This window comes from Falco peregrinus, chromosome 7 (assembly GCF_023634155.1).
Source record: "Falco peregrinus isolate bFalPer1 chromosome 7, bFalPer1.pri, whole genome shotgun sequence".
Classification (NCBI taxonomy): domain Eukaryota; kingdom Metazoa; phylum Chordata; class Aves; order Falconiformes; family Falconidae; genus Falco; species Falco peregrinus.
The window spans coordinates 52,106,672-52,123,889 of record NC_073727.1 but is presented as its reverse complement, the minus strand read 5'-3'; the positions used below and the strand labels follow the sequence as shown (position 1 = coordinate 52,123,889).

The following is a 17,218-nucleotide window of genomic DNA, read 5'->3' as shown; positions in this document are numbered from 1 at the left end:
GTCAAAACTGCTGTCCTTCTGGTCTCGAAATACAACTTCTGCATAGTCAATCAAAGTTTGATTTAATTATAATGCAGGGTGCACACTGACAAGAATGTCAACCAGAATTCTGTTTATTAGACAGGTTTTTGATCTCTGCTTACACCAACACAAAGCTGGAATTCTTATACTATAATAGTAGACCTACATGAAAGGCACACTAATGTAACAGATATCAAAATTCAGGCCTTTTTCCATGAAAGGTTTCAGAAAATCCTAAAGTCATATTCTGATAATTCTTGGCACTCTGCACATCTGTCTTTTTTACTTTTTTGAAAAACTTCATCCTCTAGTCACACCTATGCAATTGTATGAAGCTGTTATTTAAACTGTACTTTATGAGAGGGTTTTATGCCCAACTGGTTATGAGAACATCAAGGAAATTTAAATTCTCTTCTCTCTTCAGTGTTTTCTATCCTTTTGAGGTCTGTCCAGAATAACAATCTTTGGATACTGTGGCCAAAATTGGATATTGCTGTCTCTATTTTAAAAATATTTGTTAAAAAATGTATGACCTTTATTGAGCAAACCCGGGCTGTAAACAAAATACCAAATGCCTAATGTGAGTACACTTAAACAGAACCACAAAAACAAAAGGCAGAAGCTGCTTTCCCTGTAGTAACAATAAATGCTTTCTATGCACCCTGGACTATAAGATTTTATACATTAGGTTTTTTTCAGACACATGTAGGGCTTAATTTGTTACTGGTGATTTCCAATTAATATAATGATATCCTTTAATGCTTGTTATATGTTGTATGTATATATATATGTTGTATGTATTTGATGATGTATTGTGATTTACATTCACAATAAATTCGGGAGGTGGGGGGAGTGGGGAGGAGTTTTGAACTTTGTTTGTTGGTTTACAGTATCAGTGGATTATTGGCTGAGCAGGGAGATTCATTTTGGTGACATGATTTGCATTTGTGTGATTTTAGGAGCATCACAACAGTGAAAGGGAAGCACTTGCAGATAGATTTTCCAGCCATTTTTTTTTGGGGGGGAGGACAGAATTAAAAAGTGAAAGCAGGAGGCTCCTGGGTTTTTTTGCTCCTGAAGCAAAGTGTTCCCCACTCATTCTTGTTTGTCATTTGTTCCTAGCCTTTCACATTGATTGTCATCTTAGTAAATAGGTAGAGATTACTGGATGTTTTCTTTGAGAAAGGAGCGATTTTGATCAGCCTTGAAGGAGATTCTGTTTTTCCTAAGCACAGCCTGCAGGGAACATCTGGTACAAATCAAGTACTGAAGGGCCAATGTGCAAAGAAGTGGGTCTCAAATACTTTGCATCTGCTATTTACTGCCTTATCAATTGCAATATCCAGGTGGTTTCTCAGGTCTTTGTGGATTTTCCTACATGGGGAACCAAAGCTATAAAGCCTTGGACATTCCCTATGTAGATTAAAAGTTACGCATTTGGACCTTTTATTAGCAGCTGGTAGGTTAATTTTAACTTTTATTCCTATAACTTCTGCACTGGTTTATTCAGGATGTATAAGCAAGGGAAGGAGGAAGATTCTTACTCTCATGCATACGTTTTTGGAAACACAATTTTCTCCTCAGGAGTTGGTTGAGGATTATAACTCAGTATAACCTAAAGCCTTAGCCTCAGGTTTTGATTTTTGTTCCCTTGCAAGTGCTGCTGTCTGCTTCGTAGCACTGAAATCTGAGCAGTCCACTTGATGATTACAAATGCTTTCTCGTTTTGTTTTGGGTTTTTTTTGTGTGTGGTTTTTTTTTTGGGGGGGGGGGGGTGTGTGTGGGGGCGTGGGCGTGGGAGGAGCCGGGGGTTAGTGTTGTTTGTCCAGGTTTTTACTTAATCTGGACCGGTATTAGCAATGAAGTGACGGTTTTGCTGCCTGTGACATTATAGAAAATGTATTATAAAAACAGACCTAAAGCTGGGTCTAATATCACAGCTAGTCCAGACTTTACATCAGTAACCTTATTAATACATGTGAAGTAATGCTGAGACTTTTTTTGTTGCATTGTTTTAGTAGACGTCTTAATACTGTGTGTAAATTATGCTGAGAGATATGAGTTTTAGTGAATTTTATCATTTTCCTGCAGATCTGATGAGCCAGGAGAGGGACGAAAATGTCAGTGTATCTTTCACATTAATGTTATGATATTTACATTTTATCAGATTATGTTTACATTTTCTAGGATGAGCGATTTCCCAAAGGTACTGGTCTGGAATCAGGGACTCGTATCCAATCTGTTCTGTGTTTGCCAATTGTCACTGCAATTGGTGATCTAATTGGTATCCTGGAGCTTTACCGTCACTGGGGCAAAGAAGCCTTCCACCTTAGTCATCAAGAGGTGAGTGAGCTCATGCCCAGCCTTTGCCCGCTTCCCCACAATGGCCAGAACTCCAGCTCTCCCCAACTTTCTTCTCTTGCTCTTGTCATGTGTATTTTACCATTTTCATAGTTTATTTTTCCTCATCAGCAAATGTTACTTATTGAAAAAAGCAGGCAGTGATGTGCATTTCAGTCACAGGAGGTAAAATTTACATATACAAGTACAGGGACACATCAAGAATCTCACCTTGTGTTCTTTTGTGGAAAAACAAGTTGAAGATTTCTTGATTATAAGCTCAGTATGGAGTTGTTAGTGAGCTTAATGCAGAGCATTTGAATGAAATGTAAGTGTAAATCAAATGTCAAACAGTATACTGTTGTTACAACGTTGCAACATGATATTTTACAGTAGGGTTCTTCTCTTGCCATGGCAAGTCTCAATGCTAGGTCTCACAGGAGTGGAAAGTGATTTTATTGTAAAACTGAAGTGAAGCAAAAGAGATTTCATATATTTGCATTCACATTCTTATGGTGCACATGCTCTCAGACACCAAGATGTATGTGTCCAGGTGGTATTTCCAAGAGTTGTGGACAAAGATGTGTGTATCCAGGTAGTCTTTCCAGGATGCTTTGCAATGGGAGGACAGAGGATGAGGGCTGGTGAGTCCTTATGTCTCCCAGTTTCTTCCTAGGTTGACAACCATCTGTTAGTTTTGAGTCAGCCTTTTCTTTAGCCTTTAGAAGCTGATGTCTTGTCTATCTAGCCTGTTCCATCTCTGTGAGTCATCAAGTTTTACTCACGGTCCTTTCTCTCCTGACCTAGTTGTCCTTGGAAACTGTGCGTAGCTGTGCTGCTGCCTGGATGACCTGCTAATCTAGGTGCCATTCGTAATGCTCTCTTCTGCTTTTTCTTTCCTTCTGATGCTTCCCCATCCAGATATTCCCATTCATAACTGTCTTACGATTTCCATGACTGATCTCTACACTGTATGATTTACTGTATTTATATAAGGTCCGTGTAGCTACATTGTCTATACAAGTCCATTTGTCAACCCAAAATTATGAGTTGTTAGCCAAGTGCAAACAAATTTGAAAATGGAGCAAATATGTCAAAGGCTTTTGCTGTATTAAAGGTGCTAGAAGTGCACCTGCATGTCTAGGTGAGGATCCTTGTTATGTCCCATCTACACACTAAGATGGTTCTCACATGAAGATGTGCCATTCATTTCTCTCAGTACCTTTCCCCAGGGAAGGGAGCCTGGACACAGAGGTTAGGACAAAATGGGGTGAGTTCTAGTCAGGTCTGTTGTCTTGATAGCAGTACAAGAAACACCATGGAGCAATTTAACTGTACTGAACAGGAATTATTCTCGTGAAATGAACAGAAAATGTGCAGACAAGAGATATTAAAGCTAGCTGTGCCAAGGAAGGAAAAACCAGCGATATTTGTCAATTGTATATTCTATTTGTCAGTAACCTAAGTAGCCTAGCATACATGGGATGCTCATATACATATATATTAGTTGGGCAGTCAGTGTCACTTCAGCCTCAGTGTCACACCTGGTATTTTTTCATTGGTAAGTAGAGGTTGTGGTGGGGGACCGGATTAATATGGCAGTGCCAGTGTCCCTGCTCACAGATCAAAGAACAGGCATTCAAGAAACCCCCAGACTTTATTAATTCTGCTGCTTACACACAATGTATTTACTTTTAAAAATTGTGCTTATTACGTTAATCAGTCTGCAACTCAGGTAGGTCTTAGACATGCATTGTTCTGTGCAAACATGAATATTTTTGTTATATGAAATACATTCTGTAACTGAAGTTCATGAATGTTCTACTTGGAAAAGATTAACTGCTAAATAAAAGTATTTTATCAGTAAACTAAAAATGTTTTAAGGTAACTTTCTGGGTGTTCTAAAGCAGTCTTTTAATTTTCAGGTTTCAGAAAGCCTTTGGATACCATTAGCAGTTTTTATAAAATGTGTAAAGTGTGTTCTGCTTAAAAAATGTATATATAACCTTAGGAGGGTATGCAGCGGCAGACCTTTTGTACTTCTGTCCTCTGTTCCTATAAAGCTCCTGTGTGTCAAGGACAGGAGATTATGCATGGTAGCACATCTTAGTTAACTGCAGTTTAAGAGACAGTTGTTCGAAATGTTGCCTGGAAACTGTCATACTTGAAATATTAGTCTTGAGCTGAGGGATCAGGTCTGGTTCTTCTGCCACCAACCAAAATGGTAGTGAAAGGAACTGCCTGTTTACAGCTGGAAATAGCTGTGGCTGAAGAGATACAGCCCCGCGAAGATGTAATGGGGTATCTTATTTCTATGGCAGATGTCTTTCAATAATGTACATAATGTAATTTTTAAAGCCCTCGGCTTATGGGATTTTTGTTTTGATGTACTTCTGAGCTGATGGGTTCCCAATACTGCTTCTGAAGAGCATTGACAAGCATTTTGTTGGTACTGATTTTGGTGACTGAACGTACCTTACTAAAATTGCAACGCTTGCAAGTATACCGAGACTTACACAAAATAACTGTCTTCCCACAAATCGTTACTGCCTGCCTGTCTAAAACAGCTGTCGGTTACTTGGCAGCTGGATAGAGAAAACAAACACGTAACTGATGTGCAGTTTTCAAGGTTTCCTCAGAGTTAATTACTACTTTTTAATTTCAGGTTGCAACAGCAAATCTTGCATGGGCTTCAGTAGCAATACATCAAGTACAAGTAAGTGTGGGTGGTTTTTCATTTTCATTGTGTAGCCATTCTGCCAGAAATTGATTAGTAGGAACATGGGTTATGATCAAATTTAAGTGGAGGTCATTACTAAAACATTGATTCAAACTCCTTCTCTGCAACTGAGAAAAACACGCTAACATTTTTGGTGTTCATGGAGCTAGTTTTCCTCACTTGCAACCATGGATGAAATAAATTAAACAGTATTTTTACTAAGGGAAAAAACCTTTAACAAAGTAGATAATTGTTAAACCAGAATTATGGCAACTTGGCAGTTTTTTTTTTCTTGTAAGAAGGCACCTGCTAGACCAACTGGTTGGTTTCCTCCTGCTTTTGGTATTCATTTTGAGATTATTAGGTGTTGCTGCCTAAGCCTACTTTAAACTGCACTTGCTAGCTGCTTCGTGGTCCTGTAACTACTCCCACTAAGGATGCTTCGTGCTGTCCCTTGTTGAGTGCCAAATGAAGCTCCACACAGTGCACGCTGCTCTAGCAAACCCCAGCAGCTTTGCTAATAGGTTTTATTACTTCAGTTAATAGAAGGTGGTAATGCTGTAATGAAACATTCCATCAACTCACAGAAGATGCTAAAATAGTTTCTTCTGTCAACTCACAGGAGGGAGGTCATGACATTCTTTTGTTCAAGGTGTCTTTCATACACTTGGCAGAAGACTCGCACAAAGCTTCCTGCTTTTCTTTTCTAGCTTCTAATATTTGCCACCTTGGTGCTGGAAGTCATTGACACTGGAATGGTCATTCACCCTGGCACATTTAGGCGGAATTAGCAGGTGTAGACTATTGTAGGCTGGTAGAAATGCAATTGTATGCTGTTGTAGCTTCACTTTGTAACAATGACTCTCTTTTTAACTGAGAAGTCTTTCACACCTAACAAAACAAAACGGAGAGTTTAGTTTAAGCCTGTCCATTGGTCACTTTTGTTTCTCTCCTTTCTGCTAAGCAGAAAGCATGCCCTTCCCAAGTTTTTGTGTGAGAAGAATGCAGGAGTCTTGATCTGGCATTGGGCTGTACCTACCAGACTCAAAGCTGGGGTTTAACAAGTAGTGTATATCAAGACAATGTACCTAGTTACCTAATTATATGCAAGAGTAAGGCTTCTGTATATAGCCATCGTGTTTTGCATACTTATTTATATCTGCTTTGGACAGATAAGATACTACTAGTTCTGTGTGATATTTTGTTGTGTAAAAGGTACAGCAATAGAGGCTTCTTTTCTTTTACTGACCTCAGTGCTTGCTCTAGTAACATACAGGTGTACAGTTGTACTTTAGATATGAAGTATGCAATTAGATGAAGTAAAAACACAGTTCAAAGCTAGCTTCATCTAATACTTTGCTTCTAGAATGTAGTATGCAGACTATTTTTTGTGTTCATATTCATGCTGATTTCTCTCAAAGTTGAGCATGCGTCATCTGCTACTTAGCTTACTTAAACTTGTCTGATGTCAATCTTCAGTTGTGTCTACATGCTACTTTGCAACCTGGAAAAAAATGGTAAAGGTAAGGTAAGGAAGAAAGCAAACCAAATATTTAACATTCTCAGAAGAGCTGAGGGTCTGGATAAGGAGGTGTCTTTAAATTGGTTTCATAACCACACTCAGTGGCAGCCTTTGAGGCAGCATGAACAAATGTAACAACTAACATTTATAAAGAGACATAAGCTGTTACTTGCATTTGACTGACAGTTTTAAGTCAGCAGCTAGACAGCTAAGATTGAAGCCCAGCACACAAATCTAGCTTTTAATTTTATACAGTGCTGTAAAATATGTATATACTAGTAGTGGTATTTATTTATTTTTTTTGTACAAATTAAAGGGGTAGGCTGTGCAACCTCAGTATCCCTCTAACTTCATTGTTTTTCTGGAGCAAATGATAACATGATTTGTGCTTCTAGGTGTGCCGGGGCCTTGCCAAGCAGACTGAACTGAATGACTTCTTGCTTGATGTATCAAAGTAAGTGTGATTTGCACTATAATCTCATCAATTTATTTTGATGAGTTTTTCTAACATGGCTCTTCCACGGTTCTTTGGGCTACCACACGATTATTCTTTCCCTGCATTTTCTGGAGGCTCTGTTTTCATTTTCAAAGACTGTCACTGCATGTCGTATGTTTTCTTTTAATTTTTTACCACAGTAAATGCAGGATTAACTTGAAAACAGTAAGAGTATGAAAGCTTGGGCTTAGACTTGGAAAGTCAGTTTAGTGTCTTCGGTGTTCTACTCTTCCTTCATCCTTTTTTCTCTGTTGTTGTTATTTGCGTATTTAAATAGAAGAGATAGCCAATAAATTAAGACAAACCAAGTTTACTTTTGGTAAATCACAGTTAAGGGTGCTTAATGGTATGTTATCGAAGTAATTGGTTGAAGAATTTCTAAGTCCATCACAAAAGACTGATGATACTGTGGACAAATGAAATGTCTTGGAGTTTTGCTGTTACAAACACTTCTGTGGGTCTTGATGAACAATTCTCAAACAGATGAGATTAGAGAGAGTCCAAGATTCCTATGCCATTCCTCAGGAATGCAGGCAGTGGAGTCAACCCAGCTGGAATGGGGAGTGATACACCGCAGGGAGGAGTCTACTCCTTGCAAGCGGGCAAGCTGGTTGCATCCAGATTTTTTCCTAGCTCTTTTCCTCAGGGATAACCTTTTATTTTTTTTCCAGCTTAGGTTCAGAGCGTGTCTCCTAAAGGGCTCTCTCATCATTCCCTTGCCAGAGCTACCCACTTACTACAGTGTCTTGACAATTATGTTCGTTTCCAGAGTGCTTTTATGTTGCTAACATCTGTACTGAGCTATTTTACCAGAGATCTCTGGATTAATCTACCCAAATTAATGGGTTGGCAATTTACTTTTGTTACATAGTAGTGAGAGTGTTTCAAAGAACTTTGAAATTATTTTAATTTTTGAAGATAAAAATTATAATAAATACTGCAAATATTTAGTATGTATGTCTATAAGAATATAATTCTCATACAGCATTATCAATTGCTAGAATTGTTTAGTATTAACATAAAAGAAACCCTATGTTTTAAGCCACAAAATTTGGTATCATTTAATAGCAACTTTATGCACTTCATGTAGGTAAAGACTTGCACTAGCAAGAAAATAATTAGTTTCCTCTTAGAAATGGTCTGTACCTTTTCCTTACATGGAAAGAGCGTTTCCTATTCAGTGAGGAAATTGTTAGTATGCAATGTCACCGGGACCAGTTCTGTAACATTTTAGAAAGAGCATTATATGCAGTGCTTTACCTCTTCATGTCCCTGACAATGTAAGAGCAGTGTATTATAGGTTTCCTTTCCACTAGACACAAACAGAACTGAGCTGTGTATATGTTCAAGGCCACGGGACAATATCTTTCTATCTGCTGGGAACGTTGTAATCCGAGGGTTATTAAGACTTGGCATGTGGAAGATTTAGACTTCTTTTACTAATAAGTTTGACCTTTATCTTTCAATGTTCTTGACTGTCCTTGGACAGTTACCACTTTGCTTCTGAAACTGAGATTTTTTTATTTTTATTTTTTTTAAGTCACAAGATCAGTCTGTTTCTGCAACTTCAACATGTCACACCAGGATTGATAGAGAAGACTCATGAAGAGTTTTATAAATTGTTGCCTTTTAAATAGTGATAAAGGTTGGATAATATGATGTGAATTTAGCTGCAATACATAGTTTCCATTAGTTCTCAATACATAGTCCTCTAAGCACAAACCTAATGAGATATTTTAAAATCATGTAGATAATACTTATTAGCAATGAAATAACTTTTTTTTTTTTGTTTTTAAATCTTTTGGATTGCTTTTCTTTTCCTTTTTACTTCTCATCCTTTTAAAATGATGAGTGTGAAAAGGGTGCCAAAGCATTTTGGTACATTTTTAGTGTTGCTCAGCAGAGCCTGTTCAATCCATGGTAGGCAATGTTTGGTGATCTTTTCCTTTCTACAGAGAAAATTCTGCATATTATAGAGAATATTCTACAATTCTGTCATTGTCATTAAAGGAACAGAGCTAGGGCCATTTCTCAATTCCTTTGTGCTATAGCAAGCCAGTCGGTGATTTTCACGGTACAGAGGTTTGTCCTCACCCATTCAGGCTCCACTGTTAAGTGGTTTTAAAACAAGAGTGCAGGACAGTCGTTTGAGAAGTGTTTGACTAAATGCCGATATTTACTGACTTCTCTTTCTCTGCAGAACGTATTTTGATAATATAGTTGCAATAGATTCTCTACTTGAACATATAATGGTAAGTTGTCTTTTTCACTTCTAAGTTTATTAGTCTTAGTTATTAAAGCCCTTCATTCTCCTTTCCTTGAAATAAGACATTACATCATTGAAAAATAGAAGCTGTTTATAATGGACATGTATTACAAACAGTAGTAACATCTCTGGATGGAAGAAGATGGCAAAGGTCGGCTTGCTTTTTTTCATTCTCACAACTTCATTTCACAGCTTTCATAAGTGATGAAACGTGATGATCTCTGAAATAAAAAGTTACTGTGTTTTAGAGAAGCTTTAAAAATTGTAACAGAAAGGCTTCTGTTTTTATTTCAACTTGTTGTATTAATTCCTTTTTCATAAATTCTATTTGCTACATGCTGCAAAACACTCCTGAGGAAGTTATTGTCTGTAGGAAGGACTAGAGATCAAACATTACTCCTAGGGCATTTGTTCCATTTGCTGAATGCAATATGCAAGTCATGACATCCCTTTTGCTTTGCAGAAGTATTTACACCAATAACAAGAGTGACAGAGTCAGTCAGTGTTTTATAAAAAAACACTAAAGCCAAGTCCATTGAAATAACTAATCAATGGCTTGAAGTACAGTTCAGAAACAGATTATAATTTTCTGAATCAAGCTTGAATTCAGAATTATTTCCTGAACAGTGTTTACAAATACATATGGACTGGTTGTTCGTAGCACATTTTGAGTGTTTGATATATGAATTCTGCTATTTAGATTTAAGCACATTCATTGTGCTTGCATGCTGCAGTTCTTTTTCCTGAATGTAAATCTTAATCGGGTCTGTGATACCATTGTTTCAATTTGTGTAGACAAAAAATTACTCTCCAACAGTACTCTGGTACTTACTCCAATCTTCAAAGCTATATTCATGGCTAGACTATTCAAAGACAACAAACTTAGAATATAAACAACATTAAAGTGGTTTTATTTAGAAACTTGAATTAGTAATGGAAAATATTCTGCAGTGTTTTTCTTAGTCTAGTTAGTACACAGTCAAGAATTCTGCACATAGGACACGTTCCTGAACATTGACTTTTTCAATTTAAATGAACTGCTTAAAAATAGCTTAACATTTAAAAGAGCTCGTGTAATATAACATATGGCATTAAGAACAAATATTGATATTCTTTCCTGTTCTTCCGTATGAAGAGAGGTCTGGTGGAAAACACAATGGGCAGTAAAATATGCTTACTCTTTCATCTCCTTTTCCAACACTTGTCTACATCACGATTCTGCATTTTAACCTGTGTAGATGTTTCATATTTAGCTTCCTTTATAAACTGTAGCAGTTGACTGTTTCTTGGGCCAATTAATTAAATTACATGTTTGCACATTTATTGCCATTTTATGGGAGCGTGATTTTTATCGTTATGTGACTTATTCTGTGTCTCTTAGTGATGAAGGAGTGGAACTCAATTTCACCTCACTACTTCACCCTTTAGTGATTGCATTTAAAGTTTTATTTGTTCCTGTAATAATAAAGAAAAAAGTACAGGGATTTTAGCATTCTTTTGATTTTTATTTTCATTAAAATCACTCAGTTAGTGGCATAAGGGTGTTTTTGAGTATAAATACAAGGAGGGGAAGCGGAAGTTCAAAGTGTCTTGCAAATTTTCTTACAATATATTTGAGTACTAGCAAGCTACCCAAAAGGTGGTTGCTGGCCTTCATATTGATGGTGCAGAACATACCTTTTGTATTGATACTCTCTTTCAGCCATTGACCTGGATTTGAGCTAGGGCTTCAGAGAAGTAAGACTTTCTTATCCCATTAAATTTTTCACTCAATTAGTAGTGTTTAAACAGTTATTTTTGAAAAGCATGAGTCATGATCAAGGTAAGTTCTTGAGTCATGTGAATTAGAACACAAACATTTAATTGTATAAATTGAAGGACTCCTTGCTGTTGATTTTATAAAGAAATGTAATACACTTTCTGAACAGGTGTAGAGAAGCATGTACTGAGCACCTTGTCCTTTTTGGCACAGTTTGCATTCACTCCAGTTTGAGCAAAGGAAAATATGGTGCGAGTGGTCAAGATGTTTGAACTTCTTAATGCTCTAAAGTGGGAAATACTTCACAAAAGTTACCTCTTAACTTGCAGTCTCCCTGACATCCTACTGCTCTGATGAAGCAAAAATGGAGTAGAAAGTGACATAATCTTTCCAGCCATAGATTCTGTTGGTACGGGAAGGCCCTCCAAGCTCTGTAGAGTTGGCCTAGATCATTTCTGTGCAGTCCCCATTTCACAGCTCATATGGCATGGGATTAGTCTCCCGACTAATGGTTTATAGTCTCATAGGTTTTTTTCTGTCAAGGTTTAATGTTTATCTCTTTGCATTAGTGTGAAATGAAATATTTTAGGGTTTTGTTTTTATTTTTGAAAGACAAGAGAGGAGGAGGGGGAAGTTAATTCATCCATGTGGAAGTCTTGAGAATTCTTAAGATGTGACCTGCACACCAAGATGTAGTTATAGCTATTATATACAATTTTAAAAAGTTGAGCAAGATCCACCTGAGATCATGCTCTACCATGCAGTTACTATACTTTCTGAACAGGTAAGAAACATAGGACATGTATCTGAATTGGATAGAGCAGATCCTTGCACCTGACTATACAGCATCTTAAGTTAACACAGTAATCCTTGTTCAACTTTGGTTCGCTCTTCCTCTTGTTCTCAGAAAGTCCATTGTATGTCTGAGCAACATTTCAGTGAAGAGCTGCTGTGTTCCTGGGACCAGATTCTGTTCTGACAATCAGTACTGGCTGGCAGTTAGTTTTGCTACAATAAAACTAGTTGGTTCAAAGCATGAAAGAGACTGTGCAAGTCTATGGTACTGTCTTGACTGTGGGTGATGCCATGTGGGCTTTTGTTAGTTCATGCAGAACTATTAAGCCTCAGCTTTTGTGCAAGAACTGTCCCCAGCTTCAGGAGGCTGCAGCCATTTCCTGGACCGCTGCACAGGGCAATCCATAAGGACACTTCCAATAGTCCCTGTTTGTTCATTGTTATGTATTACAGGTGCATTTAGCTTTTTAAGAAACAAACACTAGCCTCTCTGTTATGTCTTCTTTTGTAGGATATTTAATAGCAATATATTTGCATGGAAGATAAAGAGAAAAAACCAAAAATATTCTTAGGTCTTGCTATATTCCATCTATATAAAATCAGGTAAAGGTGAATAATATCCAGACGCAGAGGGAGGAAAGGTACCATTTTGAAAAGCATCCCTTGTACTTGAAAAAGAGTGTAGTAGGAAAGCCTTTTTTCTTTTAGCAAACATTCAAGCCTTTAAAGATATTCTTGCATTTCTCAAAGAGAGAAACACTGTAATTTACAACAAAATACTGAATAAAAGACACATTTTCCTTTTTAGTTATATCTTTAAAGATTACTGTGAAGGTGGATGCTCCCTTAAACAGATTTTCATACTGGATGATTCCTTAAAACTTTTGTCTTCTAGGGGCTTATGTTTGTATCAGATAAATGACTGAAGGTAATCTAACTCATGACCATTAACTCTAGTTTTGGTATTTTTTGTCTATAGATATATGCAAAAAACCTGGTGAATGCAGATAGGTGTGCACTCTTCCAGGTTGACCACAAAAATAAGGAGCTGTATTCAGACCTTTTTGATATTGGAGAAGAGAATGATGGGAAACCTGTCTTCAAGAAGACCAAAGAAATAAGGTAAGAGTGCTAGCAGAAGAATGCATTTTCGTTGTAACTATGGATGTGCAGGCATTTTATTACCCAGTCTCTGTGCCTATCTGCAGGTACCCTGACAATACTTGTCATACTGTGATATCATTCCCACCAGGACCCGCCTCCAGAAGGTAGTACTTCTGGGAATGACATTGCAGTGCCATCGAAACAACGTCTCTGAAGCTATAACGTCACTCCTGGAAATGCCGTCTTCCGGAGGCGGTCCTTTTGGAAATCATGTTGGGGAAAAAACAGAGGTGTTCTGAGGTAGGTAAAGGTGCAGGTAAAGGTGCACCTAACCCGTAGTCTGCCAGTATGGGACTTTTTTTCCCCAAGAGGAATTGAAATTTGTGCAATTCAAGCACATCCAAAGCAAGGAAATCACAATTTGTACTTCTTACAGATGGATTAGGCATATGTAGAATCTAGTATGGACTCATCATTGGTTTTGAAAACTTCAAGTCCAGTAATTTAGTTTTACTTACTCTTATGTGAATTTAGAGTATTTTCAAACTTTTAAATAGTGGTGATTTTGAAGTATGCTTGAAGTGGTGAATTTGAAAATGTATATGGACTTGTAATGAATACATAGGGTTCTCTGTCTAAAATTGATATGTATTTCTGCTTTGTGTCACAAGTACATAATTTTTACCCATACAGACATTTTTTTAATGAAAGAGGCAAAACAACAAAGTCATTATAATGTTTTCCACTTTTCAAAAATTGTGAATCCTTAGTAGATACAGATTTTCAAAGACACGCACAGGTTTTAAACATGCAGCTTCGTAAAAAGAAAGAAATGTATAACTTAATATTCTGCACTAAAATTTTGTTAAAATACTTAGCATAGATTTTATCAGATTTTTTTTAATTTCCTCATACTTTAAAGTTCTGGGCCAATACGAGGTGTGGTTCATATCTTCACTTGAACTCCTTTAGACAAACTTACTCCCACTTACTACATTGTCTAAATGAGAATGGAAGGAGTCAAAAAATTGGTGCAATTTACATACTGACAAGCAAGGAGGTGGTGTAAATTAAAGAAGGTGGCTTGCTTTAACATACGCTTTCATACTCCTTGTTAATCGCTTTTCTTGCTTATATCTTTCTGTCTTCTCTGTATGAAAATTACTGAAATGTTGACTTTGAGTGCAAGGGTGTGAGCCATTTCTCAGGTGCTGTGTACTGAAAGAGAAGTACAACTCAAATATCTGTAAGAAAGCGACACTGAGTCAGTCAGTAATCAGGAAGGAGCTTTAAGTTGGTGTGATGTACCTATCACAAGAAGCAGCAGAAAAAACCAAAAACTTAAAATCAGGTGTGCAGGGTGAAATCCTGTCAGCTTTGTCACTGACTTCTGTGGGGGCGGGATACTAGCTGGGTACATTTAAATTTGAAAGTGTTCCACATGTGATCCTGTCTACTTATTTTTCTCCACAAATTCTTTTGTGCTTATATGTCATAACTGTTTTATGTCAAGAATTTGTTCTATGTCAAAGAATTAAAAATTTCCTTGCAAGACAGATATTTATTTTTTTTTCTGATTTAGCTCCAGAATATATTTGTTGTGTTTAACTTTGTTGTGGTGATTAAGGGGTGCAGTTTGTACCATGGCACTTTTAGCGTTTCATGAGACGAAACAAGATGATTATTCTGGTGTACGTGGCAAATGTGTATAATATTTAGCTTTGAAGTCTCCACTGGTCTTTTTCCAAGTTTATTTTACCAAATCCACCTGCCCTTCCTGAAGAAACAAGCTCCATATTGCATATGATGTGTCTAAAGAAACAATGAGTACCTAAAAGTGATGATAATTTCGATAGCTTGTAAAGGTAAACACAAGTCTCAGGTTCTGTACAACTGTCATGTTTACTCGGCATAACCCCCAGGGTTATAGAAGACTTTGCATTTTTGTCACTAAAATGGTCATATTGTGGCATTTTTTGTATTAAACTATGTAGTTATATAAAATCTTTTCAAAAGTATCTGTTAGTATGTGCTTTTGTATTTTATTACTTACTATTAGTTATTCTCTTATAAGGTTTTTCTCCTAAAAGCATTGAACTGACGCTGGTTGTGAACAAATATCCCTTGCTGTGCCCAAGACAGACTCCACTGGAAAAATATCTTTCCAGGTAGATCATGTTGTGGCTTATGCACATCTTTATTTTCTGCAGATTTTCTATAGAAAAAGGAATAGCTGGTCAAGTGGCAAGAACAGGAGAAGTCCTTAACATCCCTGATGCCTATGCAGATCCACGCTTTAACAGGTAGGATTTTGTTCATGAGAAGGGAAGATAGCTCACCAAAACTTTTACTTAGATTTCATATTAGGATGCAGTTGTGCAGCTGTGATCCACCGATGAGGAGACAACCTATTATCTATTTAAATACTTCAGCCATCAGAGATATTTTTAAGATACAAATAAAATGTATTATTTTTACCAAATATAAATATAATGGAGAAAAATCTAGTTATTTTTCCTGTTACAGAACTCTGCCCAGTTAGGTAGACTGCTGCTGATTTTCTTTTTTAGCCTCCCTCCAATCCGATTAGTTTCAGGGGAGAAAAAAAAAGTGTTCACTAGCAAATACCATGCTTAAGTACCTGAATATATTCCTTGATTTTATAAGTCAACTGACTGTACATTTGAGGAAGTATTCATTCTTTATCTTAAAAATGGAGACTTAAAGGATTATAAAATTCTATCTTAATATGACACAGTAGATGGAAATATTTCAGAGCTCTGGAGGTGAACTTCTGCAGATACGAATTACATGTACTTTAAAACCATTTTGTATATTGTGGATCAACATTTCTGAGAGTCAAGGAATAGATATTAATTGATAACATTAACTATTTTCTTTTTTTCCTTTCTCTTTTCTGGCTCTGCAGAGAAGTAGACCTCTACACAGGCTACACAACCAGAAATATCCTGTGCATGCCTATTGTAAGCCGTGGAAGTGTAATAGGTGTTGTGCAGATGGTGAACAAAATAAGTGGAAGTGCCTTCTCTAAAACTGATGAGAACAACTTTAAAATGTTTGCAGTCTTTTGTGCTTTAGCCTTACACTGTGCTAATGTAAGTTTTATTTAAATTTTTGTAAGCTATTGGTTATAATGGGAAGACTTGAAATCCTACTTAAGGATTTTGATGTTCTACGTTATTAAAACGATTCATAAGTTTGTTCCATTGAATTAACAAGGAAACAGAAATCATTGAATTCTTTGCTGAATAATTGTATTTCCAGAGAATGATAAGGAAACATTTGATGCTTTCTGAAATAATTGTAGCCTGGATACATCAATTTCTTGTAGCTAAACTGAGAGAGCAAGCTCTGAAATGTGAATGATACCTGTCTGTCTTCTCTTTTCCTTTAGAAATTAAAATTCTTATCTATTTTTATAAATTCAGATCACATGCTTTACAATTTTAGCTGGGGGATGGAGATGTTATGTTTTCTCTCTATTCCGTACATTTAATATTCAAAGACATCAATTTATACATTTATATGCTGTGCTATGTACTCATAGTTGTCCATACCTCTAGGTAAGAGTGAATAGCTATTTTTGTTTTCATACCATTTATCATCACAAAAATTACTATTCTTGTATGAAGTGTAAGCAATTTAACGATCATTACTACATAAGCATAAAAATGCAATAAATGAAAGAAAAATGCAATGCAGAAGAAATGTGTCATATTCATGACAAGTAAGATACAACACAATGCCAGTTAAGCTTGGTGATTTACATTAAGCCATTTTACCAACATTATACTGTCGATATACTGGGGCAGCAAATTTTACTAACAATTACTTAAACTTGCTCCACATGACTCAAGGCAAGTAGAAAGGCCTGCATAAAAATGAAACTTGGGACCATGCAATCACTCAAGTATGTGTGAGTTCACTCTTTTTAGATGGCAAATGTCGCCACTCAGGGCATACTGCTCCAGAGGATTATCTTTGCTATTAAAATTGTTGTGTCCTCACTTTACAAACCATGCCATGTCTGCAATTGCTATCTGAACATCTCAATAATTAACTGTACTTATTTTTCACAGTTATTGCATAGTAATGTAGGTATGATAAACGTCTCATATACTTTTTACTGTGCCTAGGTAGCAGTTATTTGTACCAATTAATGACTGAATTCATGC

General features: G+C 36.6%; 1 protein-coding gene across 1 annotated transcript in view; it reads left to right on the top strand.

The window, feature by feature from the left end:
• PDE10A (phosphodiesterase 10A) overlaps positions 1 to 17,218 on the top strand; it is a 194,356-nt gene that overhangs the window by 144,595 nt on the left and 32,543 nt on the right. Inside the window, exons 7-13 of the mRNA XM_005230878.4 lie at positions 2,209 to 2,364; positions 5,027 to 5,077; positions 6,998 to 7,056; positions 9,299 to 9,350; positions 12,898 to 13,040; positions 15,233 to 15,325; positions 15,952 to 16,138. Coding sequence (XP_005230935.3) covers positions 2,209 to 2,364; positions 5,027 to 5,077; positions 6,998 to 7,056; positions 9,299 to 9,350; positions 12,898 to 13,040; positions 15,233 to 15,325; positions 15,952 to 16,138 — 741 coding nt within the window. The remainder of the gene's footprint in view (positions 1 to 2,208; positions 2,365 to 5,026; positions 5,078 to 6,997; positions 7,057 to 9,298; positions 9,351 to 12,897; positions 13,041 to 15,232; positions 15,326 to 15,951; positions 16,139 to 17,218) is intronic.